This window comes from Osmerus mordax, chromosome 6 (genome assembly GCF_038355195.1).
Source record: "Osmerus mordax isolate fOsmMor3 chromosome 6, fOsmMor3.pri, whole genome shotgun sequence".
Lineage (NCBI taxonomy): Eukaryota > Metazoa > Chordata > Actinopteri > Osmeriformes > Osmeridae > Osmerus > Osmerus mordax.
In genome coordinates this window covers 14,693,646-14,719,891 of record NC_090055.1, presented here as the reverse complement: position 1 = coordinate 14,719,891, position 26,246 = coordinate 14,693,646, and the positions used below count along the sequence as shown (strand labels likewise).

General features: G+C 40.7%; 1 protein-coding gene across 4 annotated transcripts in view; it reads left to right on the top strand.

The window, feature by feature from the left end:
• LOC136944112 (ankyrin repeat and IBR domain-containing protein 1-like) overlaps positions 1–26,246 on the top strand; it is a 79,309-nt gene that overhangs the window by 45,830 nt on the left and 7,233 nt on the right. For 3 of the 4 annotated variants that reach the window (XM_067237718.1, XM_067237719.1, XM_067237717.1), the window contains 6 exons: positions 7,674–7,808; positions 16,277–16,363; positions 16,469–16,535; positions 16,725–16,870; positions 16,948–17,126; positions 17,244–17,295. In XM_067237718.1, the coding sequence (XP_067093819.1) occupies positions 7,674–7,808; positions 16,277–16,363; positions 16,469–16,535; positions 16,725–16,870; positions 16,948–17,126; positions 17,244–17,295 (666 nt within the window). The remainder of the gene's footprint in view (positions 1–7,673; positions 7,809–16,276; positions 16,364–16,468; positions 16,536–16,724; positions 16,871–16,947; positions 17,127–17,243; positions 17,296–26,246) is intronic. The other variant, XM_067237720.1, reaches the window with a different exon arrangement.

Genomic DNA, 26,246 nt, shown 5'->3' with positions numbered 1-26,246 from the left:
ATGACAACAGGAAAGTACAATTACAGTTATCTTGCTGCTGCTTAACAACGAATACAGAGATTTGTCACTAGCCCTAGATGTGACTTTTTGTCACTAGGGAAGGTGAAAGGTTGCTAAATCTAGCAACATTATCGCTAAATTGGCAACACAGTTTAAACAATAGTATTACCCACTAAACATTCGTATTGTCGGTTAACGGTTACACGGTTAAATATGGCTGCAAGCAGCAATGGTTAACTAGAGAGGGTACAATTTCTGGGGAAATTGTAGGGTGTGCTTGCTTGCGTCGGTTGCACAGGGGGTCAGTTTTTTAATGACATTTTTACAACTGATATTTCTGTATATTTTATATAAAAATGCATACTTATTATTTATAAAGATTACATAGATTTAAAAGCATATTTTTTTGCTGCTAATTTACAACTCAAAATACGAGTGAAGTGTAGAATGAAATAGATGTCTTCTCATTTCCCCTGCAAGAGGCAGCCTCATAGTTGAATCAAAACAAATACATTTGGCAGACCGGTGTAAAAATTGGCCTAATCTCTATGACTTAAACGTCCTTTTAAGTTTTTCCCTTCTTGTGATATTTTCAGGCATTTAGCCTACTCATATTGCATTCATTCATGAATAAAGAACCCCCTTTGAAGATTATTCTACGACGTTACCGGCAGTAGAAGATGTAATCGCGATTCAAACAGTAACATCTGCTAACTGAAAACGTAAATAAGCTTGACATTTATTTAGTGGAAAATCGCTTTCATAAAAAGCTCACTGGTAGCAATCATTGTCAGTAACAACGCAAAGTGCGATATAGCCCTGTGTGGAGAAGCTGCCCCGGTAAATTGTACTACTACAGTACAGTAGACTACTGCTGTGTTCGTCTAGATAGCGGTTGCGTTGGTTGAATTGGATTTAACGTTCCGTTGTATGGTTTAGGCTGAAATTAATTATTTTCATGAACAGATTGACAAAGTTTAGGCTGTGGCAATGAAGTTAAGGTTAGTAGTTAGATAGACTTTTGATTTAAGTAAGGGGAGTGCCTAAAGTCCGATTTATACTTATCCGTTTTTACGGAAACGGACACAGGGAACGCCCTCTCCGACGAGGAATCCATTAGTATGTGTTGCCCGGGCAACAGAGGCTAATGTCATGATGCTAATGCTTCAGTGAAATAGTAGACTACCGTTTCCGAAAGTAGATGTGGGCCTACTTCCTTAATAATATCAGCTAATATTGTACATTACATTTCACAATTGTGTTTCACATCACAAAGTAAAATAAGTAAATAGTTATCACCCTGGCCTCTTTGCTTGTGGCGTTTCTGCAGCTGCCTTGCAGTAAAGCTATAGTTAGCCTAGCTATCCCCCAACTTAACAGATGCGAAACGAATGTTCTGCTACAGGTAATCATGCGTGGTTTCGTGATGTTAGTGACGTTAGTAACGTCAGTGCCTGTGGCTAGCAAATTAGCCACCGTTAGCTTCACTTTTCACCACAAAAACGCAATTTCTACTGAAACCATGCAACGGAACGTAAATAAAAATACAACCAATGCAATCGCTACCAATACGAAACTTTTGACACCTAGGTTGTCTATGTAGTCCAAATATTGACTGATCCTTAGGGGGGCGAAAATAAACAATAACTACAAACGGCTGTTCCTGCGAAACAGCAGTGAGAATGCTGAAAACCTGAATGGGGATAGCTGACCATGCTAAAAAAGCGGAAGATTGTGAAAATTTAGTAGAAAGTTATAAGCTGAAGCGCCTGTAAGGTATTTTTGAAAGGGGCTGGAGCTGGACGAAGGTATAAAACTACAGAAAAGAGAAGAAAAATGCATAAAGATAAATAATTCTGAAGAATTTGAAAATTTAGCTGAAAATTATTTGCTGGAGTTTCAAAAGGCCTGAAATGTATGTTAGAAAGGACCTGCAGCAAGATGAAGGCAGAAAAGTACAGAAATGATAAGAAAATGCAAAAGTACTGGCAGTTGGAAGGTACTGCTGTGAAAGGTATTTTTTAAAGGACCTGGAGCAAAATGAAGGCAGAAAACAGAAGAAAAGAGAAGAAAAGAAGAAGAAAAATGCAAAACAATAAGGGCAAAAATTCAGAAAGATGAGCTTCAGGAAAATGTGAAAATTTAGCAGAAAACCAGTTGCTGAAGTCTGGGTTGAACGAATTTGAAGGCTGGAAAAACGTAGCAACCGTTGGTCATTGGCAACAGACTGGCAACATTTCTAACCTAGAATCTAGGTTTCAGGTTCAAGACAGAGGAGAAACTAATCATGTGTGCCTGGACACCCAGTCTTGTTCAGACACTTAATTTAAGATGACATCAAAATAATAATTCATAGTGCAGGGTTGCCAATGTTGTCGTTGTCCCTGGTGAGTTTTTTATACTTAAATAATAAGATCATGCTACATCTAACCAGGATCATTTCTTGCAAGTGTGTCAAAGTGGTATTTTTCCAGACTGTATTAACACCGTAGGCTTGAATAATAACCGAAGGCGTGAAGCTAGAGAGGAAGCAATGGAAAATGTCCTACGTAAGCTAGATCTACTGCTTCAAATTGAAAACGGAGACCATCTTTTGATTAAAGACAAGTTCCTTAACCTCTATTGTCAATATCGCCAATAAAAAGTAAATACTCTTCAGTTACGAAGCATTTGTTTGTAGCTAGGTAATGAATGATAGTTATTAGACCGTATGTGACCTGGTTTCGCCGTTCTATTAGCAGCCATGAGGACAGTAGCGTCACTAGAATGGCCATAACTAACAAAAGATCAAATATCGAATTTGTCCGCTGTTCTACATTGCCCACATAATTACGTATATTTCATTCCAAGACTCTGCCGAAACCATAGATATCCTTTATGTGTCTGTGCGGTCAGAAATACAACTCCTTTGGCAGTTTCAAAAACGTTCATGGTGCGTGTCTGTTTGGTTGCCACGGTGATGGCGCAGCTGTGATAGCTAACGAGCTAGGCAGAGAGAAAAACGAACATTTACTTAGCATCCACACCTCAAACAAGTTGACCTAGACGCAAAACTACACGTCCAATCAATAAAATGAGGATATTTTCCGAGACCCAAAACTTTGCCGAAACCAGAGATGTCCTTTATATGTCTGTGCGGTCAGAAATACGACTCTACCGGCAGTTTCAAAATCTTCTTCCTTCTGCTTTCTCTGACGAATTTTACCGACCTCTCCATTGAAGGTAGTGAGAGAATTTGAAAGGCTGCTCTCGCTTCAAGGCTCATAGCTGAAAATCTGTAAATGTGAGCTCGTTAGTAGTTACATTGGCTGAAAGAGGACACCTTTTCCTACATTTTAAGGTATAACTTGTTTCTGTAAGTTAAACTATATGAAAATTAGAGGAATTTGTTTGACAATTTAGTTGAATATCAGAAAAAGAACAGCCAGCTGCTCATTCATAAAAATCAAGAAGGAGCAAACATTTTAATGTATTTCAAATGGTCATAATTCAAAATTGGCTGAATATTTAAAACAGCTGAATCATTTGGGAATAGCTGAATGTCTTGTGTGCTGAAGTAGTTACGTTTGAAAGAGGAAGCTTTTTAATTATTTGAAAGGATTTACCATTACTTTTAATGGGAGAATAATTTGAACAAAAACCTTAATATCTTAAAAAGTATAAAAGTGAGACATAGCACACATCTCCTGAAGGAGCTGAATGTTTTGATACAAAAATTGTAGGAATCGGTGAAAGTATGCAGGACTAGTTAAAGGACAAAAAACGGCGGAAGAACTAAGAAGTTGGAAAAACATATAGTGAGAATGCTGAACAGCATTCTCACAATAAAAAAAAAACTAGAAAGTGGAATGCTGAAAGATGAATTATTTGTTTTTAAATTGCTGAAAATAGGCTACAGAATGAGAAAATACCCGCAAGCTGAAAGCTGAAATGAATTTCAAAAATGTGTGAGTCACACAAAAGAGGCAGTGTGGAAGCTGAACTGCATCATCTAACAAAGCTAAGTGCTTAAATACAATGCGGGAGAAGATGAACTGTTAAACTGTAGAAGTAGTAGACGTAGTATATTCGTTTTAGTAGCTGAAATTATAGTGCTCTTAGTCTTTTAATGAGACGAGTTGACTGAATAGCTCTGTCTTGTGACTCCACTAATCAGCTAATACAAATCACCTGTGTGAGAGACTGAGCGGTGCGTGTCTGTCGTTGCCACGGTGATGGTGCAGCTATGATTGCTAACGCGCTAAGGGCAGAGAATAACAGAAATGTTGCTAGAATCCACACCTCAAACAAGTTAACCTAGACGCAAAACTATACGTCCAATCCAAAAAATAAGGATATTTTCCGAGACCCAAGACTCTGCCGAAACCGGAGATGTATTTTATATGTATGTGCAGAAATACGACTCTACCGGCAGTTTCAAAATCTTGTTCTTTTTGCTTTCTCTGACGAATTTGTCCCAACATTTGCATTAGTCTCTATGGGGCTTGAGACAGACTTTGTCTCACTCTCGGGCTCCTCACGCAAAAAGTAAATAACTGTGGGTTTCCATACCCATGAGTCCGACCAGCACAAGCACGGCATCGTTTTGTTCCAAAATTAAGCTTGAAAAGTTAATATTGTGGCCGTTGGGACCAAAACGATCAATTTCATGGTAATGACAGAGTTACGTGGACCAGGATAATTGTTTGGCTATCGATTTTTACGTTTAACACGCAATATATACTTTTGCATAAGTAGCGTACTATTTGCTACATGCTTCGATAGCCAAACAAATGTCCTGGTGCACGTAACTCTGTCAGGCTATTGCATTTTGTACTTCTGTCGATCAATTTCTTGTTAGTTACTGCATCCATTCAGCAACAAAGTGTAGTACCAACCCTTTCCGTTTTGAGTTAATGTAATGTGTTTTTGAGTTAATGTAATGTCGTTTCCCATTTGGGGGAGCGTGTCCTTGTATTGGGGGGAGGTGAGCAAGTCATCCTATTTGGGGGGAGTTGACTCGTATTTGGGAGTAGTGTTTTCATTTGGGGGATGCACTCATGTTAGTGGGTGTGATTTGCACTTCAGGGACACCGTACTTACGAGCCCTTCTTACCCCGCGTCATGGGGCCGAGCAGCTAAATACTTATTTAGCAGTAACGTTGCTACGGTATCCCTGCTTGTGTTTGCACTGTTGCTCAGCAAGTATCGTGTCGTGGTGTAGGAGGACTGATCGACAAGCGCATCATACATTTAAGTCATTTAGCTAAGACTTGCATGTACAGTACGTAATGTCACATTTAATAATGTATTTAAACTCAAGATCAAAAACGGACGCAAGCACACCCCAAAATGTTCCCGGAAAATGGTACCCTCTCTAGTTACATTAATAATTGCATTGCAAGTCGATTTAAGGTGTGCCCCTAAATGTTCTGCTTGTGCTCCTAAAATGTTCAATCAGGGGCTACTGTGCTCCTAGTAAAATAAAGTTAGCCTGGAGCCCTGCTTTGGTATATTGACCCCAAAATGTGTGTGTCATTGTGACCCCACACTGACCAGACCACCTCAGTTTGGTCACAGTGCCAGCTATTGGTCAAATATAAGTAATTAAATCATATAACAATGGATTGTATTTATAACTTTTCAACCAAAAAGTTTGCCCAAAAACATTTACAACTGTCTAAAATTGATATTTTTTACAGTTTGTCCTGCTATGCTTGTTTAGCTCCTTATTTAGTGTATTATGTGCTTGGCCCCTTATTTGCTGCTTGCAGCTATATTTGACTTGCTTATTTAAGTACAAAACATTTCACGGCAGACAACGGTGTTGTACATTGTTTCACTTCCATTATACATGACACGTACTCCAAGATAATCTATTAGATTTCCGTTGTCTTATCAGCAGCAATATGTTTGTTAATAGGATTGGCTATTAATAATTAGTTTAATTAACTAAACATATGCGTCTTTGTTTATCGGTGGTGACTTGATTGAAATTGGTATGTAAAGACACCAAAAGCGCTTATCAATCAACTCCCATCACGCCCCTTCAGTAATCCTAAAACAAGTTTTTTTTATATTGAGTGACTTCTGCAACATTAACTTTGATAATATGAAAAAAAGAAAGAAAACAAGTCTTTGAATGTCTATCATTCAAATGTCCAATCACTTATGCACATGTCACCCGTTGCCATTTGTGAGTTACCATCGGTGAATGTCATCTTATGTAGAGTCCCAATGTTTAGTCTGTCTAGTTATCTCAGAGGCGACAAGGCTAGAAGAAGTGTCAATATGTTTGCCCTCTAATCAAATATGTGCATATTCAGTAATATATTCTCTTGTCCATTTTAAGCGCAGCAAATTTCCTGTGACAGGCTGTCTGTCCAGGCAGTACGGTTAAGAGACTCGGAGGAGTGACTGTCTCATAGCTAGGAAATACACTTTCATGACTCATAGAAAGTAGGCCGGCTCTGAGACCGTTTTCCAGGCTAAGAGCAAGGTTCTAATAACACTGTGAATCTGAAACTTTAATTTAGGCCTACATTCTTCAAGCTGCTAGGGAGAAAGGTTCAAAATCTGGCTTTAATATTTGCATTGTACTTTCTTCCAAAATAATTGTGTGTAATGTTTCAGACTTAAATGTATTTTTCTGCAGGAAGTTGAATTACTGATATTTTTTGTTCTCTGTCGTAGTCATCCTGTGTTGTGGTCGTTGCAGCCAATCACCTCTTAGTTGCCTGGATATAATTTACCAAAGACACCGACAGTGGTGGAAGTTGTCACTGTATCCTGTATCTATCTCTCAGAGCTCTCAGGACGATAAAGATGAATGTCTACTGTGTGTGTGTGTCGGGCAAGGAGTAGTAAAGCGTGTGGTTTATAGGCTTCTGTACTGGGCTGTTGATTCCCTCAGACAGTAGGGCCCATTCTTTGCATCTGTAAAGAGACAGGCGTCCCCTAAGGAGAGGAAGCTTGGGACAGCAGCAGAGGGAGCGCAGGAAAGGGCAGCACCTGACCTGTGGCGAAATGGCTTTTTCCCTCCCGTTGCTTAGAAACACAAGACTCACTTTTGCCAAGAGATATCTCCTTTTGTCTCTCTGCCTGTCTTTCTGAGCGTCTGCAACCTTATGTTGGCAAAGTACTGGCCTCATTTCTTTCTGTAATGTGCAGTGGATTTTTTTGTGGGGTTGACGTGGGTAACTGATCTGTTCACATTCACCATCATCGGTGAGACAAAGTGTAAAGTGGCCCTATTTTACACTTGCACTCTTTCTCGTTTCCCTTTCTCTGTATTGGTTTTCTAAGAAGTCCTCAGTGTGTCACAGCAGTTTGTTTTTGTCACTTCCCAGCAGTGTTATTTGTAGAAACCACTTAAGCTTTAACTGGGACTTATAGTTTTCCCTTCATGCCGTTGGCAAAAATTTATTTTGTTGTTCTGCAGTGCAAGGTCAGACTGATCCTAATTAGATTTGGGGTTTTGGAGAGTGGCGACTCGTGGAAAGTCATAGAAACACAGCTGAGTGTAATTCATTCCAGAAACTGTAAACATTGTAAATTGTCACGTCAATTGACGTGAAAATAAATAAAAAGAAATAAATAAAAAGAAAGAAAGACAAATCTATTAGTTATTCTTTTAGTTGAACTCTGTTCCTCAAGTGTAACCACACTTTGCTGACTACCCTCTGTGTGTGCAGTGCAAGTACGACTTCTGTTGGATCTGCCTGGAGGAGTGGAAGAAGCACAGCTCATCCACTGGAGGCTACTACCGGTGCACACGTTACGAGGTCATCCAGCAGGTGGAGGAGCAGGCCAAAGACATGACTGTGGAGGTAAGACAGCTGTACATTCTACATTCACATGCTATCAGGGTCATATTCACACAGATATCAAAACACTCCTTTTTTACTGGCGTGGCTATTTGGGAGACTTAACGCTATAAGTGCCGAGAGGGGTCATTTGGGCTCAGGCATTTTTTTTCTTCTTCGAACTCAATCAAATTCCAGGAACCTGTTTTCTTGAATTTCCTAGATATGTGTTTTTTCACCTACTATTTGTACATTTTCAAAATCACACAGGGAAAAGCTAATTTAAGGCTATTTTGCTTGTGTTTTGGTTTCATTACGCATTCAGCCATTTTTTCCCTGCCTTTCAAGGCTGCAATTCGCCTTTCTATCAGCAGATGGCTGTCATTCAGACAAAGGTTAGGCCTTTATAGCCTAAATAAGATATGTCTAACAAAATATGTATACTTTACAGGCCTATATAGTCTATAATTATGTGCATATTTTTTTTTTGTGAAATCTATGAAGTGCATTCACTTCACATGGGCGTTTGTGTGTTGACTGGTAAGTGCAATTCTTATGTTATGACATAGCGAGAACAATCATTGTAATTGTAAAGTGTATACATTGACATGACTAATAAATACATTTTGCATGTTCACATATGAGCAAACAAATATGACTTTGAGACAGAGCATATGAGCGGTAGGGCTGTCACGATAACTACTTTTTGTTGTGCGATATATTGCACCAAAATCTATTGCGACAAACAATATTATTGTAATTTTCAGACCATTTGAAGCCACTGATTACATAATGACAGGCTACATACCTCAGCCCTATCTGTTCTCTAAGCACTTGGACTGCAAAGTCCAGTCAGCAGTTATTAAGTGTATGGCCAAGCTCATATAAGGCGTCATATTTGAACTTGACCACATATCTGTAGTGGCAGAGTAAAAGGAGATGTCTTTTATCTCCTTCAGAATGTCGTCTTTTACTTATTTGTACAAGGCTGGAATGGCAGTTTGAGAGATGTACGTTTTCTTTGGCAATTCGTAGTACGGTTTGTCAAAGGTTTGCAGCATATTTGTAAATGCTGGTTTTTCAACCATGTTTAATGGTTGCATCTCTTTGGCTATATAGCGAGTTACCCTATCCGTGAGTGTGCGCCATTTCGCGTTGTCACGTTAATATTTGCACTGTCGTGAAAACGCATCTGTAACAGATAACTGTATGGAAGACCCCTTTCCAGCTCCAGCTGCAGTTGTTGTTCCCAGGTTGTGAGATTTTAGGTTAGTTATGTTGCCACTGTTTTTAAACAAAGTCGACATACCGGCTTGTTCACGTTAGCCTAATTGGGTGATTCTCACGAAATTCTAATTTCAGAGTGATCTACTTTGTGTTTTTTTTTTTAAGATATTGACCAACAATTCTTTTTCAGAGTATGCTTAGTAGGGTTTAAAGTCATTATACATGTTGATTTCAAAGAGACTATTTAATGATTATTATGCATTTTAATGCTTTTTTCATACCAATTGAATGACATTTCTCATTACCGTAATAACATTTCACAAGCACCAAGACTGGAAGATGTGATTATTTTTCACATGTTTTTTAAATTGCTATGATAATAAGTAGCTCTAAGGTAGCTATTAGTAATGGACAAACAGAATTATTTACTTTATTAATATATTTTATTTTCAAGATTTTCTCATTACTGAAATATACCTCAAGAATGCGATCAGAACATTTGGGATAATTCATGTTTAATTACTTATTTAATTAAAAATGTTTGTGTTCCTACAACAGCGTGACTCATAGTGTTGGCCTATATTATATATTATTCAAGTTAATCAGGGCTGGCTCCAGGCATAGGCTATAGGCGGTCACCTAGGCCGACATCCATCCAGATGGTTTGAGATTTAAAATATTTCTTGATTTTATGTCTAATATTGCCGACTTTTGAATGTATTTAAATATGTATAATTACAGGATAATGGATGTAGAAGTTGAGGACCCATAATCAGTACCATTGACTCACATAATAAATCTCATTCCACGCCTTTACTTAACCCTTGTGCTGCCTTCGGGTCACATGACCCAAAGGTTCATAACGAACCATCGTTGTGTTTACCCAATTTTACCTAATACAAAAACAAATAAAAATAATTTTCTTTTAACCTTCGCAATGTGGGGGGTCTGAGTTTTTGTATGCAGTAAAGTTGTCGCAATACGACGGTGGGTCACAATGACTGATGGGTCAGAACGACCCGAAGATAACACAAGGGTCAAAGTTTGTATTTGGGGTTGCCAATCCAAAATCTCAACTAGAGCACTATAAAAGTAACAGCCTGAAATTAATAGTACTACTATAATAACAAAAAAAGAAACAGAAAAGACCATTGTGTAGGGAAGTGAAATGTTTCATATCAAAGGCAACATAATATCCATAGATGATAATATGACTTTAGAAACATAGATAATATAAGTATCAAGTATCATAACAATGTAACTGTCCATCTTTAATATTTATTTAACCTCAAAAAACATAACTAATTTGGGTCTAACCACTTTTAAATAATTTATCCAACAAATCATTTTTTTCCGTGGTCAGCAGAATCTTGCCACATTAGAACAGTGGAATCGTATTAAATAATTACAATTCAATATTGCACCATAACAGCAGATATTAATGACACATTGGCATATCATTGCTATCAAAACAATAAAACTGATTTCAATTAATTAATGGTAAAATGCTAAAGTAATGGCACACAATCGCAGTTCATGTGTGCCTCTTGGTGTGTTTCGTCCAAATCTCTGGCAGAACACTGAAATGTCTGGCTGAGGATGTTGCTGGAAATAGCTCAGGAATTATGTCTTTGATGTCATTCAAGAAGTACCAGATCTTGTCACCCGGGAACTTTATTGATGGGATGAAGAACCTATTCTCCCCAGCTCTGCTCATAGTGTCAACTTCATATTGATCACCAACAACCTGAAGGACATTAAAAAGTTAAAAACATACGATACCAGGGGTCTCATTTATAAAACTGTGCGTAGGATTCTTACTAAAAGTGTACGTACGCCCAAAAGCCTAAAATGGCGTACGCTCACAAAAATTCAGATTTATAAAACCGTGCATACGCACACCTGTACGCAATGTTCCTTTTATAAATCACAGATTACCCACAAGTGTGCATACGTGAATCAGCATTGTACCCCTCCCTGAACACGCCCATTTCTAACCATAAATAGTCAATGCAAAGCACCTCATGAATGCTAATCTAGTATCTCATCATGACCCTGGCATGCGATTGTTCTTTACGGTGAATCATAGCGCATGACAACTTCTCAGACACTGTTAGCCTATTGGTGGAGCCCGAAAACTCCGAAAATGTGGTGGCCGGTAGATCACCAATTACAAAAACTGTGCGAGTGGCGTCAACTGTGCCAGTGATACCGCGAGTCGAGATACAATTTGAAAACAAAAGCGTTTTGTTCTGAACAGTAATCTATTAAAGTCTGGACTAATGACGTGGAGTGTAGCGATTGCACGGGAGCTTAACGACTTTATTTCCAGTTTTTGACATATGATTATATATGCATAGTATTAAATAAATATATTTAGTTATACACTGTATTCTGCAGTTATTTAAAGGTAGGATATGTGATGTTATCTGCATTCCATGCAGTCGGGCATTTCCCCCTCCTGCACTCCGGTAGTGGACAATATGATGGTGAGACAGCGCTGAATTTTGATTTAAAATTTGAGTTGATTGTACAAGGTGTTTATGGAACAATTATCACAGCTAAACTAAAATAATACTGCTGGATTAAATCTTCATGATAATGATGAAATCGAGTGAAAAAAGTGTGTGAGGAAAACAAAATATATAGCTAAATATTACGAGTAATCGTTCTTCCCACATTTACTTTCTGCAGTCTGACTACAGTACGGTCATCTGCGTCGCCAATTCCAACTGTTTCCAAAATGTGCGTAGGCCTACGGGAGGGTCAGAGTTTGCGTGGAGGACCGCACATTCTCCCGTCAAGTTAGTTTTTTATAAATCACAACCTTTGCGTGGAAAGTGGCGTACGCACATTTTCAGCCCCGTTTTGTGCGTACACAAGCTTTATAAATGAGACCTCAGACCTTTTTAAAAAGTATAAATTAATTATTTTCAGTCCAACACACCTGTGTGACAATGCCTGGGAAAAGATCGGAATCATACTCGACCAGGACCCACATCCCCACTTGTACGGCTGTTACCTCTGGCTCCAAGAGGCTGTCCTTTACTCTGACAGTTTCATCAGGCTCTGTGAGGGTGAACTCCTTTGGGAGAAAACAGCCACAGGCTTTCTTGCAGAAGCAAGAAACTGCCCTGGTCCGGATGATCCCTGGTCTGGTTGAAGTCAGCTACAGATAGGAAGATATGTATTATCTACAAGTGTGATTTATTCATGGTACATTTAACAGTAGAGCTGATAAATTCTAGACTAACCTGATGGATTTTCATGGTCCCTGGGACTGACTTGAATGATGGGGGAATCAGTTCACTCCCATTTGTGATGTCCTCCTCCATCACTTTATATAGTTTTACAGAGGACTGCGCACTAAGTTGGTCGAACATGGTTTCCACATTTGGTACATTGGTAACGTAGGCTACGATCCTGTCGGCTAAGTTCTTGAGAGCACCCCCTAACCCATCAGGAGCTCCTTTACCATGAGACGCCTCACTGAAGTTCCAGGTGATGTAGCTAAATCCCTTCCTAAAGGGGATGGTGGAGGCCAGGTAAAAGTTGTTTTTGTGTCTGTATTGTGACGTTGGGCCATCAGACAAGAAGTGCAGGTCGGTGACAGCTGGGTGATTTTCTCTTAAATCTCTTAATACTGGCTCGAGGTGTGCCCAAGTGGCAATGGCGTCGTGCTTTAGGCTTGATGAGAGAGAGGCAAAGGATTCGACTCTCCCCCCACTCAGATAAAGGACACCGGTGTGCAGGGTGACCGGCTGGTGTGACCCTCCAAAGTGGATTTCTTTTGACTTCCTTATAGTACTTGCAGCTATAATTCTCACTGTAATCTATATGTTTAATAGCTTGTTTGTCTGCCAGGCACTGTTTAAGTTTGTTTATTCTGTCATACTGATGACCAATGTTATAGATGTGGACACAGAAGTTGGGAAGACTGACCCTGGTGAAGTCCAACAGCTTTTCAGTTGTTGCAAACTTTTTCTCCAGTGCTGTCACTTTCATGTCATACTCCTCTGTGCCATCCTTTGTCTTCCTGGTCATTGGTGTGCTTTGTGTGACCCATTCCTTCCAGCCTACTACATTGTTTTTGGTGCTTGGGTCCAAAGAGTACGGGAATGCTTTGCCTTTGCAATGTGGGCATTGCCCATACATACAGTCCATTTTCTTTTGGTCACACACAGCCATGACAACCAAGTCTGGCACAGATGGCATGGAGATGATGCTGATCTGGTGCAGTGTCTTGACCTTCGAGCCAAAGTTTTCATGTGTCCTACATAGGCAAGTTTCACGATCACGACACTTTTGGTCTGTTGATCCAAAATGGCCGCAGTTTGCAAAACTGGGCCCTATAAATGTTATGCTGGGGGTTTTCGCCAACAAACTTCATATGAAGGTGCTCCATTTTCTGCAAGGGAGCGTTTTCGGTAGATCTGACCATTTCTTCTGATCTCCCCAGCTTTCCCATTGATCACAGTGCTGATATCGTCTCTTTGTAGAAAGTTCCACACCAAGCTTTCCATCAGTCTCCTCCTGCTGTTCATTGGCATATTTCTCTTGTGGTTCATTGGTCCTCTTCTCTGACGTTTTGGACGCGTTCCTGGCTCCGCCACACGTACCGGCTCTCTTCTCTGTTTTCTGTGCTCCTGTCTGTTCAGCTTTCTTTTTTTTTTTTTTTTTTCATTTCTTTGTTCTTTTGTTGAAGCTTCGCCTCTGCATCCTCAATCTTGAGATTGTGCGCCTTCTTTTATTTTTCGACTTGGGTGTGGATGTGAGGTTTGGATTTGATTCATTTAGGCCTAGTGGTGCTAATGGCTGCCTGGGTCGATCAACTGCTGGATAAAGTAGGGCTGGCTCTTCAAATGATGAAGGGGTTAAGTCCAGGACTGCGGCTTCAGATTTTCTCTTCTGGTAGTACCTGGCAGAGTTCTGTCTCCATTTCTGCTTTTTTCTTTCATGCTCCTTTTTCCCCATCTTGTCAGCCATTTTAAGTTTCTCATTTAGTTTCCTTTTTTGGTACCTGACTGAGTGCAACAAAGAAGAGGTTAGAGGTAGGACAGTTACTGTTAACCAATGCCTATCCACCTAAAGTATGTTACCAGCCGTCTGCCTACCTGCCTACCCTTAATACTTTTTCTTTCCCTAGGCCTAGCCTCCTTAACACTCACTGACTTGTAAAACGTCATGTCAGAATGAACTGTGCACAAATATGTTAATACCAGCTAAACAACTTGAAATTCCTCTCTCAAGCTACCTCTCTCTTTCCTTCCTTCTATATTCCTCCAACAGTTCTGGGTTGTTATAGATATATTCTCCCTATGCTTTGCCAAGCTAGCTTTTGCAGCAGCTCTCCTTTTATCACTACCTGTCAACCTGGGCAAAACATAATACATTAATATTAATAATATTATACATTCATATTACAGATAAAAAGATAAGTTAAAGTTAAAATACTTAGAAATATGCCTTTTATCATTACCGCAAACTGAGGTTCTCATTACCGAAATGGGTATCATAAAATAGCGGTAATGAGAAAGTACATTGCGGTGATGAGGAGGCCTAGTGAAAAATGCTAACAATACGGGCAGCCATTATGACTCAGCAAAAAATATTACATCATCTTGTAGAGCAATTTAAAGACTTCATATTGATCAAAAATTGATAATCTAAATCATTTTGATACCAATTTATCATCAATAGTGGTAATGAGAATCTATAGTGTCGGGAAAAGGGGGTAAAGATACAAGTAGAACATTTTTTGTGAATAAAAGTGAGGAGATTAGCATACCTTGTGTCCATCTTTGAACTTCTCTTCTTGCTGATGCATCATGGGAGAATAAGACTTTATTGTTGTGATTTTGACAGGGCAGCGAACAAATTAATGAGAAATGGGTTGATGGCCACCATGTTTTTTCATTATATTATCCATATGATGATTTCTAGATTTTTTAATTCATAATTTTTATAGATTATTGAACATTATCCACAACATATATTGATTGTTTTTAAATTTAAGAGCTTTGTTTACTTGTAATACATTAGATGACCATAATTTTGAATCGGGACACATTGCGGTAATGAGAAATTAACTGGAAAATGCATAAAAAATCTTAAATAACCAATTGAAGTGTTTTAATATCTTTATGTGCAAGACAGAATATGAGTATATCTATTGGATTAAGGTTTTACCATGTAATTTCATAATGATTTTTATATTCAAATCATCAACACCATGGTTCAAGGTTAGTTTCATGAGAATCACCCAATTGGCTCTCATCTCATTCGGCTTCAGCTCCACACCGGAGCTGAAGATTGCGGCTTTGAAAGCAAGTGCATTTGGACTTGTTCTTCCTAACTAGCTGTAGATGTCACGAAACAGAACACTTTATAACACAGTGGGTTCCAAGGCCGTAGCCATGGAGTCAACATTGGGGGGGACTAATTAAAAATGTTATGATAATTTCGGACAGCGTGCGTGGTTGCCTGTCGTAGCGTAGCACATTTATATTTTTATTTTTATATCAATATATTGGGGGGGCATTTTGACCAGATTTGAATATTGGGGGATGTGTCGTCGTCCCCCAATATATGACACAGATGGATTCTGGGTCGGGCTTGGGCATGCTTCAGACTCGTGGCGTGAGCATTCCTGGAGCGAAATTGGAGTGGGACATAGGGCAACCCTACTATAAATCCCGCTCTGGTCTCTGTCCAAAATCCACCCGCTCCCCGCTCACGCTCCCCGCTCACGCTCTCCGCTTTGAGAGTTTGCAACTATTTTTCAAATAGTAGGCTAATCCATTTATGAATAAAATAAGTAAGGAATAATCAAAGGAGATGGCGGCATGGGCGGGGGCTGTTATGATTATTGGATTCATATATTGTAACCCATCATTCTTGATAGCTTATAATGTATAATAATTGGGACACGGACAGACTACGGGGCTCCGTGACTTGATTCGGCCGGGCAACCTTTATTATCTCCACTCGCACATGACTCCCTCCTTCACAATCAAAGTCCCCCTTTTCTTTTTCAGTCTAGCCTAACCCGCATCGTGTTTGACATCCTTTAGCCAATAAAAAAAAACATTCTGAATGATTAAAGGGCTAGGGTTACATGTCAATAACAACGTCCCTGTCTGTTGACTCACTGGTCAATTTGACCCCTAACGGCGCAATAAGTACGGAATAATGGCTTGGCGCTTCTTGTGTTGAGAGGGTACATCCTCAGTGTAGTAACGCATACTACTGACTTGACTTTACAGGCGGAAAGGAAGCACCAGAGCTTTCAGGAACTGGACCGTTTCATGCACTACTACACACGCTTCAAAAACCATGAACACAGCTACCAGGTGAGCAGGGCTCTATCTGCAGCGATGCACCAGGTAAATGCCCTGATAGGGCCTGATGACAGGGTTTAGTCCTGAAGCTAAAGCCCTGTCTGTTCTCCCATGTAGCTGGAACAGCGCCTGTTAAAAACAGCCAAAGAAAAGATGGAACAGCTGAGCAGAGCTCTAAGCAGACGTCAGTGAATACTGCCCAATCCATGCTCCACACACACGCTCAGTGCTTGCAACACAAGCTTGCAACTAGCAGCACTTCTAAAACATCACAGAAACTATTGGGACACGGTTCTACATATGTCTACATGAGTTGGCTAACTTGCTGTGTAAAAGAATGTAAAGAGTGAAAATCTGGTATCTATAAACCCAGGAGATGGAGGGCCTCCAGACACAACCTTTATTGAGGATGCTGTGCTGGAACTCCTCAAAACTCGCCGCATCCTCAAGTGCTCTTACCCCTACGGCTTCTTCCTGGGACCCAAAAGCACCAAGAAGGAGATCTTCGAGCTCATGCAGGTGTGTACCATGCAGCGTTGACAGATAACCAATGCTTGACATCGGTCTTTTGAACATCGGTCATCTCTCCTCCTCAGACTGACCTGGAGATGGTGACGGAGGATCTTGCGCAGAAAGTCAACCGGCCTTACCTCCGCACACCCCGCCATAACATCATCCGTGCCGCCTGCCTGGTGCAGCAGAAGAGGCAGGAGTTCCTGGCCTCGGTGGCCCGTGGGGTGGCTCCCAATGACTCGCCAGAGGCCCCACGGCGCAGGTGAGACTTGCACACCCATGTACATATGTGCATGTGTTTATACACACGCACACACACACAAGCTCACTTTTCAATTGTTTATGTTTCTATGAATACTAATTGATTTTTTTTCTTCAGTTTTGCTGGTGGAACGTGGGACTGGGAGTATTTAGGTTTTGCATCTCCTGAGGTAATTATTTAAATAACGAAGCAACTAATTCCCTGACTTGCTAACATACTGTAGATAATCTGTAACCATAGTCATAGTTATAGGTCAGACAAGCCTGCAAATACACTACTTTAATCTGTACCAGCACAGACTACATAGAGCAGTGGTTCCCAAAGTGGGACACAATTGATCTCGGGGGTCGCAAGATCGTTTCCAGAAATCAAGGAACATTTTAAAGCGATTAGAAATAGCACATTTTAGCCAAACTTTTTACGTTAAAAATAGTACTTAAATTAATGCATGCAAATAAAAAAGCCATCAGCCTTTTGATTGTCCATTCTCTGTAAGTACGGCAAACCATCTGACATCCGACCAGGAGGGCGCATTAGTTTAACTGTCAAGCGACCGAACGTTAAAGGCAGCGTTCTCAGCCAAGACACTGGCTGAGTTTGGGATTTCAGTGGAGAGGGAATACCCATGGCCACGGGAACTATGGGTGCTGAGAGTGCTGCAGCACCCCCTGACAGCACGAGAATTTAAAATAATATGACTTGAAAATCCACCACCGCGGACACAGCCCCGCAGTAGCGGACTGGCCATTGGGAGCACCGGGAGAAGAATAACGATAGAAAACCAGGCTAAGAAACGTTAGCCTGGCTCTGCCCTCCTACGTACTTCCGCTCAATTTTGATTTTGCTTCTGTACTAGGTCTGGCCATTCGGTACGTAAGTCAGATTTTCCAGGTTGATTTTCAACCGGCCAATCAGCGAACAGAGGGAGTGGCTGAGAACGATGACGTTGATCTTGTGCGCTAGTTGGGTGTGCTCAAGCCTTCGGCGAGAGCACAACCTTTGTTCTCTCACATATATATTATTATTTTTATTTCTTTTTGCCCCCCTAAAACTCAGTCAATATTTGGCCTACATAGACAACGTAGGTGTCAAAAGTTTCGTCTTGGTAGCGATTGAGTTGCTTCTATTGGAATTTACGTTCCGTTGCATGGTTTAGGCTTAAGTTAAGTTTTTGTGGTGAAAAGTGAAGCTAACGGTGGCTAATTTGCTAGCCACAGTCACTGACGTTACTAACGTCACTACGTCACTAACGTCACGAAAACACGCGTGACTACCTGTAGCAGAACATTCGTTTCGCATCTGTTAACTTGGGGGATAGCTAGGCTAACTATAGCTTTACTGCAAGGCAGCTGCAGAAACGCCACAAGTAAAGAGGCCAAGGTGATAACTATTTACTCATTGTACTTTGTGATATGACACACAATTGTGATGTGTAATGTACAATATAAGCTGATATTATTAAGGAAGTACATCTACTTTCGGAAACAGTAGTCTACTATTTCACTGAAGTATTAGCATCATGACATTAGCCTTTGTTGCCCGGGCAACACATAATACAGTGGTCTATGATGTATCTGTTTTCAATCGTTAAAATAAACATTCCTCACATATACATTTTCGTTGTAGGATTTATTCTGACATTAGTAAACGATTTGTTGGTGAAATTACCATTAGCTGTGGTTTCAAACCAGTGTAGCTCACTGCAACGCTGTAGCTTACGCAAGACACACTACAAAAACATCTACAGTACACAGCTGTTTAGGAAGTCAAACGGCGACAGAACATGTTCGGCACTCCCCTTACTTAAATCAAAAGTCTATCTAACTACTAATCTGAATTTCATTGCCACAGCCTAAATGTTGTCAATCTGTTCATGAAAATAATTAATTTCAGCCTAAACCGTACAACGGAACGTTAAATCCAATTCAACCAACGCAATCGCTACCAAGACGAACACAGCAGTAGTCTACTAGTACTGTACCGTAGTAGTACAATTTACCGGGGCAGCTTCTCCACACAGGGCTATAGGCTGTATCGCATTTTGCGTTGTTACTGACAATGATCGCTACCAGTGAGCTTTTTATGAATGAGCGATTTTCCACTAAATAAATGTCAAGCTTATTTACGTTTTGGGGGGCATATTTTCAGTTAGCAGATGGTACTGTTTGAATCGCGATTCCATCTTCTACTGCCGGGTAACGTCGTAGAATAATCTTCAAAGGGGGTTCTTTATTAATGAATGAATGCAATGAGTAGGCTAAATGCCTGAAAATATCATGAGAAGGGAAAAACTTAAAATGACGTTTAAGTCATAGAGATTGGGTCAATTTTTACACCGGTCTGCCAAATTTATTCGTTTTGCTTCAACGATGAGGCTGCCTCTTGCAGGGGAAATGAGAAGACATCTATTTCATTCTACACTTCACTCGTATTTTCAGTTGTAAATTGATTTTCCAGCTACGGCAGCTAGCTCTGTTACAGTAGTGGTGAAGGAATTGGCTAAGGCAAACGCTAGCGATTGGTTATGGCAGATCAGAGTGGCTCTGGGCAGATCCAATAGTTTTAAACTTCAAGAGTACCCGTCTACAAGGAAGTCAACGCTTGTCAATGGAGCGAGGCCAGACTCTCTGTACAAATGAAATGTACAAGAGTCTGGTTAGGACCAGGCTAAAGAAACGTAAGGGTGGGGCTGAAAAAATAAGAGACAAAAAGACCTTCACTAGACAAGGTTTTACCAATTGAAAAACGGTGATGTTTATTTTACACAAAGCTCAAAAACTATTTTGCGCTCAAATAAAGGACAAAAAATTAGCCCAGTGCGCTCGCATTAACTATCGAGCTCCCGAACTAGCATCACATCAAACACAGAATGTGCATGCATTAACAGGTTAGCTGTGGTGGCGTATATGGGGGCCGGTTCTGGTGGGCCGGTCTGGACCAAAGTCCAGGGCCTATTTTTACTCCCACGTATACGTAAACCACCTCCGTGGATGCGGGGGTCGGGAGTCGCTGGCACCATTATTTTATGGGTCGTGGGCTGAAAAGTTTGGGAACCCCTGACATAGAGTACCAACAGTGCATCCGGAAAGTATTCACAGCGCTTCACTTTTTCCACATGTTATGTTACAGCCGTATTCGAAAATGGATAAAAAAATTAATCTCAAAATTCTACACACAATACCCCATAATGATAACGTGCAAAACGTTTTTGTGAAATTTTAGCATATCTATTAAAAGGTAAAATCACATGTACATAAGTATTCACAGCCTTAGCCATGACACTCATGGCAAAGGCTGTGAGTGTTACAACACAAGTGTTGCTCAGGTGCATCCTGTTTCCACTGATCATCCTTGAGATGTCTCTACAACTTGATTGGAGTCCACCTGTGGTAATTTCAGTTGATTGGACATTATTTGGAAAGGCACACACCTGTCTATAATGTCCCACAGTTGACAGTGCATGTCAGAAAACAAACCAAGCCTGTAGACCTCAGAGAAAGGATTGTATCGAGGCACATATCTGGGGAAGGGTACAGAAACATTTCTGCTGCATTGAAGATCCCAATGAGCACAGTGGCCTTCATCATCCGTAAGTGGAAAGAGTTTGGATCCACAAGGATTCTTCCTAACGTCGGTTGCCTGGCCAAACTGAGCGATCGGGGCAGAAGGGCCTTAGTCAAGGAGCTGATCAAGAACCCGATGGTCACTCTGACAGAGCTCCAGGTTGCTCTGTGAAGAGAGGAGAACCTTCCAGAAGGACAACCATCTCTGCAGCACTCCACCGATCAGGCCTGTGTGGTAGAGTGGCCAGGCAGAAGCCACTCCTCAGTAAAACCCACATGACAGCCTGTCTGGAGTTTGCCAAAAGACACCTGGAGGACTCTCAGACCATGAGAAACAAAATTCTCTGGACTGAATGCTAAACCTAACCAGGTACCATCACCTACCTCATCACCTGGCCAATACCATCCCCTAACATTAACCCAATACCATCCCTACAGTGAAGCATGGTGGTGGCTGCATCATGCTGTGGGGATGTTTTTCAGCGGAGGAACTGAGAAACTTGTCAGGATCAAGGGAAAGATGAATGCAGCAATGTACCGAGACACCCTTGGTGAAAACCTACTCCAGAGCGCTCTGAACCTCAGACTGGGGCGAAGCACACAATGACCCTAAACACAGCGAAGATAAGAAAGGAGTGGCCTCGGGACAAATCTGTGAATGTCCTTGAGTGGCCCAGTCAGAGCCCAGACTTGAACCCGATTGAACGTCTCTGGAGAGATGGCTGTGCACCGACACTGCCCATCTAACCTGATGGACCTTGACAGGTCCTGCAAAGAAGAATGGGAGCTTCAACAAAGTATTGAGCAAAGGCTGTGAATACATGTTATATTTTCTTTCTTAATTTTTGCAAATCTATAAAAAATGTTTTTCACTTTGTCGTAATGGGGTATTGTGTGTAATGTTGAGGGGGAAAATGAATCGAATCCATTTTGGAAGAAGGCTGTAACAACAAAATGTGGAAAAAGTGAAGCACTGTGAATACTTTGTGTGCACTGTATTATCCAGAAACGTCTAATTAATTTGTTTACTCAATTCCGAGTTATAGAACTGCCCAGCTCACAAGCTTGAATCTGAAATCTGAAGACATTCTGGGACTGTTGAATCATGTCTACTGTATTGTCAGGTCGAGCATTTGGCAGTTCGGGGTAGTCAGTGATGGATTAACAGAAAAGCAGGAAGTTGGATGATTGGTTTAATTGGTGGCCAAGCAGCGAAGCTGCGAAGCCACTTGTGTTTCTACCTTTTCTTATTATTTGGTGTGCTCACGCCTTTGGCGAGCACAACCATTGTTCTCTCACATATTATTATTGGGTGTGCTTTGCTTTCGGCAAGGGCACAACCTTTGTTCTCTCACATATATATTATTATTATTCTTTTTGCCCCCCTAAAACTCAGTCAATATTTGGCCTACATAGACAAGCTAGGTGTCAAAAGTTTCGTCTTGGTAGCGATTGAATTGCTTCTATTGGGATTTACGTTCCGTTGCATGGTTTAGGCTCAAGTTAAGTTTTTGTGGCGAAAAGTGAAGCTAACGGTGGCTAATTTGCTAGCCACAGTCACTGACGTTACTAACGTCACTACAACACGCGTGACTACCTGTAGCAGAACATTCGTTTCTCATCTGTTAACTTGGGGGACTGCAAGGCAGCTGCAGAAACGCCAAAAGCAAAGAGGCCAGGGTGATAACTATTTACTCATTTTACTTTGTGACGTGAAACACAATTGTGAAATGTAATGTACAATATAAGCTGATTTTATTAAGGAAGTACATCTACGTTCGGAAACAGTAGCTAGTCTACTATTTCACTGAAGTATTAGCATCATGACATTAGCCTCTGTTGCCTGGGCAACACATACTACAGTGGTCTATGATGCATCTGTCGTAGAATAATCTTCAAAGGGGGTTCTTTATTAATGAATGAATGCAATGAGTAGGCTAAATGCCTGAAAATATCACGAGAAGGGAAAAACTTAAAAGGATGTTTAAGTCATAGAGATTAGGTCAATTTTTACACCGGTGTGCCAAAATTATTCGTTTTGATTTAACGATGAGGCTGCTTCTTGCAGGGGAAATGAGAAGAGATCTATTTCATTCTACATTTCACTCGTATTTTGAGTTGTAAATGAGCAGCAAAAAACTGCTTTTAAATCTATGTAATCTTTATAAATAATAAGTGATAAGATGTAAATTCTGGAGAAGGCAGGCCGGAAGGAGTCACGACAATTATAAAAAGGGTTGACTCGGTTTTATTATCTCAGCGTCGGATCATGCCACCAATCCACAACAGAGTGGCTAGCATGAGTGAAGACTCTCTTACAAGAGTGCTTAAATACAGTATCTGGACATGTTCAAACATAGAATGCACAGAATCGCTTCCTTAACGGGTCTTCAGTGGTCAGTACACTGATACACTAGAACGTTCAACAGGTGAAGTGGTAGTTAATCACATAAGCCCTATTTGTACATGATTTTCCTCACTGTCTCCCCACTGTCTGGACTGCATGCTATATTCTGCTCAGAGGGGGCCTCGCTGCATGACCCAGGGCCGGATTAACAATTTTCTGTGCCCTGGGCAACAAGGCTTAAGGCCCCCCCCCCCCTTGTGTTTGATGTGATGCTAGATACGGATGTCCAAAATTAATGCTCGCGTGCAAAGCGCCTTTATTTGGGCCTTTATTTGAGCGCAAAATAGTTTTTGGAGCTTTATGTAAAATAAACATTTTACAAGCCGTTTTTCAATTGGTAAAATCTTGGCAGACAGTAGGTAAGAAAGTAACAGCTAGCTGGCGCAGTTACTTGTAAAATGCATAGATAATGTTTAACAGTAAAATCTCAATCTAGTTTGCACCTAACTAAATTAACATATTTGAGTCCGCTAACATTAGCGATAACGTCAGCAAGTTTGAGGTGTATGCATAGGCTAACCATTAAATTAGCAGCACATTTCCCGTATTTAACAATGATTAAACATGGACTTACCTGAAAGTGATGCACGGGCACCATCTCGCAGTCTCTTTCTTTCTTTTTTCCTTCTCCTGACTCCTGTTATCGTTTTAAGCCCGTCTTAGAAAAGTTGACCTAGCCTACTGTCAAAGTTCGTCAGCCCACTGAGGGAAGGGCACCCACAGCGAGCTTGGGAAGTTGTGTGTAGCCTATTTGTTTTGTTTTTTGGGGGGGGGGGGGGGGGGGTCTCTAATATTTCTATACTAAAATAATATCGGTATTATAACTATGATGATTTTTCAGTTGGCTATTTTTTGGTGCCCCCTCAGGAGTTGGTGCCCTACGCACAGCGCGTAGTGAGCGTTATGGGAGCGGCGGCACTGGCTACTACTAGACTACACAAACACTGTTTTTGACGTGATTTTAACATAACATTTTGATCGAAGTTGTAATAAAGTACTCACATTAAGGAAAGTTAGGACTGCGTTCATAACGTGATGTAAAATTTTAGTTGACATTGTCCAGGGCCCATTAGATGTCATGTGCCCCTGGGCAAGTGCCCAGTTGCCCTAATGGTTAATCCGGCCCTGGCATGACCTCTTGACCTTATAGAGACACAAGCTGTACATGTATCCAGAAACTCTGCCTTACAATAAGTATGAATTTTTATATAAAATATACAGAAATATCAATTGTCCGTGACAGCCAATCAAATTCAGCAGAAAAGCCACCAAACAGGAAGTGAAGTCATATCTCAGTAGTTCTTTGAGGCAGTGTCACCAAATTCGTTATGCCTACTCGGAACCTTATTCTGAGGATGTCCACCAAAAATGTTGTCATGTGACTAAAAGGGGGCGTGGCCGGAAGCATAAACTTGTTTTGGCTAATAACTGTTGAAGTTTTTACCTTAATAAAGTCATTTCTTTGTCTCTTGATCCCAAGCCTGACCATCGATATTATTTCATAACAACCGAATTGACGCGGCCGCCATTTTGGATTTTATGGAAAAGTGTAAAAACCTTTTGCACGCCCCAAAAAGGCCAATTTTAACCTGTTCTGAAGATTCTGGCATCAGACTGCTTTTATTTTTGCTGCAGATTGAAAAAGTCATGTTAGTGTTTATTTTAGTTTTCAAGATTATCATTTCAATCTTGTATCACATCCAGTGCTTATCCAGATCCAACGTCCGGCACCTCCGATGTTGGATCCGGAACCTTTTTTATTGGATCCGGCACCTCCTGTGTCACTAAGAAAAATTATTTGCCTAAATGAAAAAAATAAATTACTCTGTAGTGTTCGATGTTGTTATCTGTCTTGTTAGTCTTTATTCCCCATTGAAGTTCCACAAAAATCTTGTGTTTGCATTTTCGATGCATTTTGAGGTGAATCTTCAGGGTAAGACAGAGGGGGAGGCACTTCAAGTGACACTTGCGCTTGTTCTGGTTGAGAGGGCTAGCTGTTAGCCTCGTTTCGTTTGTATAATTGCAGGGGTAGAGTGGGGAGAAGTTTTATACATTGATCTAGCCTCTTAATTTTGCTCTCAAAGTGCACTAGATTGATGCGTTTAAAATTTGAGAAATTTTCCTGCGGGGGAGCATGCCCCCGGACCCCCCTAGAGCAGTGGTTCCCAAAGTGGGGGTGGCGAGATGATTTCCAGAAATCAAGGAACATTTTAAAACAATTAGAAATAGCATATTTTAGCCAAAATGTTAACAAGTTGAAAAATGTAGTTCAATTAATGCATGCAAATATAAAAGCCATCAGCCTTTAGATTTTCTATTCACTGTAAGTACGGCAAACCATCTGACATCCGACAAGAGGAGGACGTACTAGTTGAACTGTCAAGCGACCGAACGTTAAAGGCAGCGTTCTCAGCCAAGACACTGGCTGAGTTTTGGATTTCAGTGGAGAGGGAATACCTTGGCCGCGGGAATTGAAAAAGGCTATGTTTATTTTACAGAAAGCTCAAAACCGATTTTGCGTTCAAATAAAGGCCCAAACATTTGTCTCGCTCGCATTGACTATCGAACTCCCGAACTAGCATCACGTCAGACACAAAATGTGCATGTATTTTAGCATGCGGCGGTCGCGAGTCACTGGCACCATTATTGTAGGGGTCGTGGGTTGAAATGTTTGGGAACCCCTGCCCTAGAGGGTTGCGGATTCGCAGCATCGTTCTCACCTTACCCCTGACCTGTTTGCATGCCTGCGCAGTGCAATTTTGGGGGAGTTCCATTACCTCCAACCCCATTTTGAGTCGCCGGATCCACCCCCCCTTCTACGTTCCGGGACCTCCCACTTTACAAATTAAGCACTGATCACATCCAATCATGTTTTTTCTTGCTAAATGAAAATTCTTGCTGTCAACTACGTTGGGACATAATATTCATAAGTCATTTATTCTGACCTTGTTTATAAGGATTTCCGCAGTTGTTGTTTCACAATATTGCGCACAGCTCAACAAAACCTCATACAAATTCTGCTTTTCAAAGGATGTACTAAGCTATATGAAGCTATATGAAATTGTTTTGTAAAGTATTTGAGATTTGATAGACTGCTGTAACATTTCTAACTCAAACGTCTATCATCACATAGTCCCAAAACACCTCCTG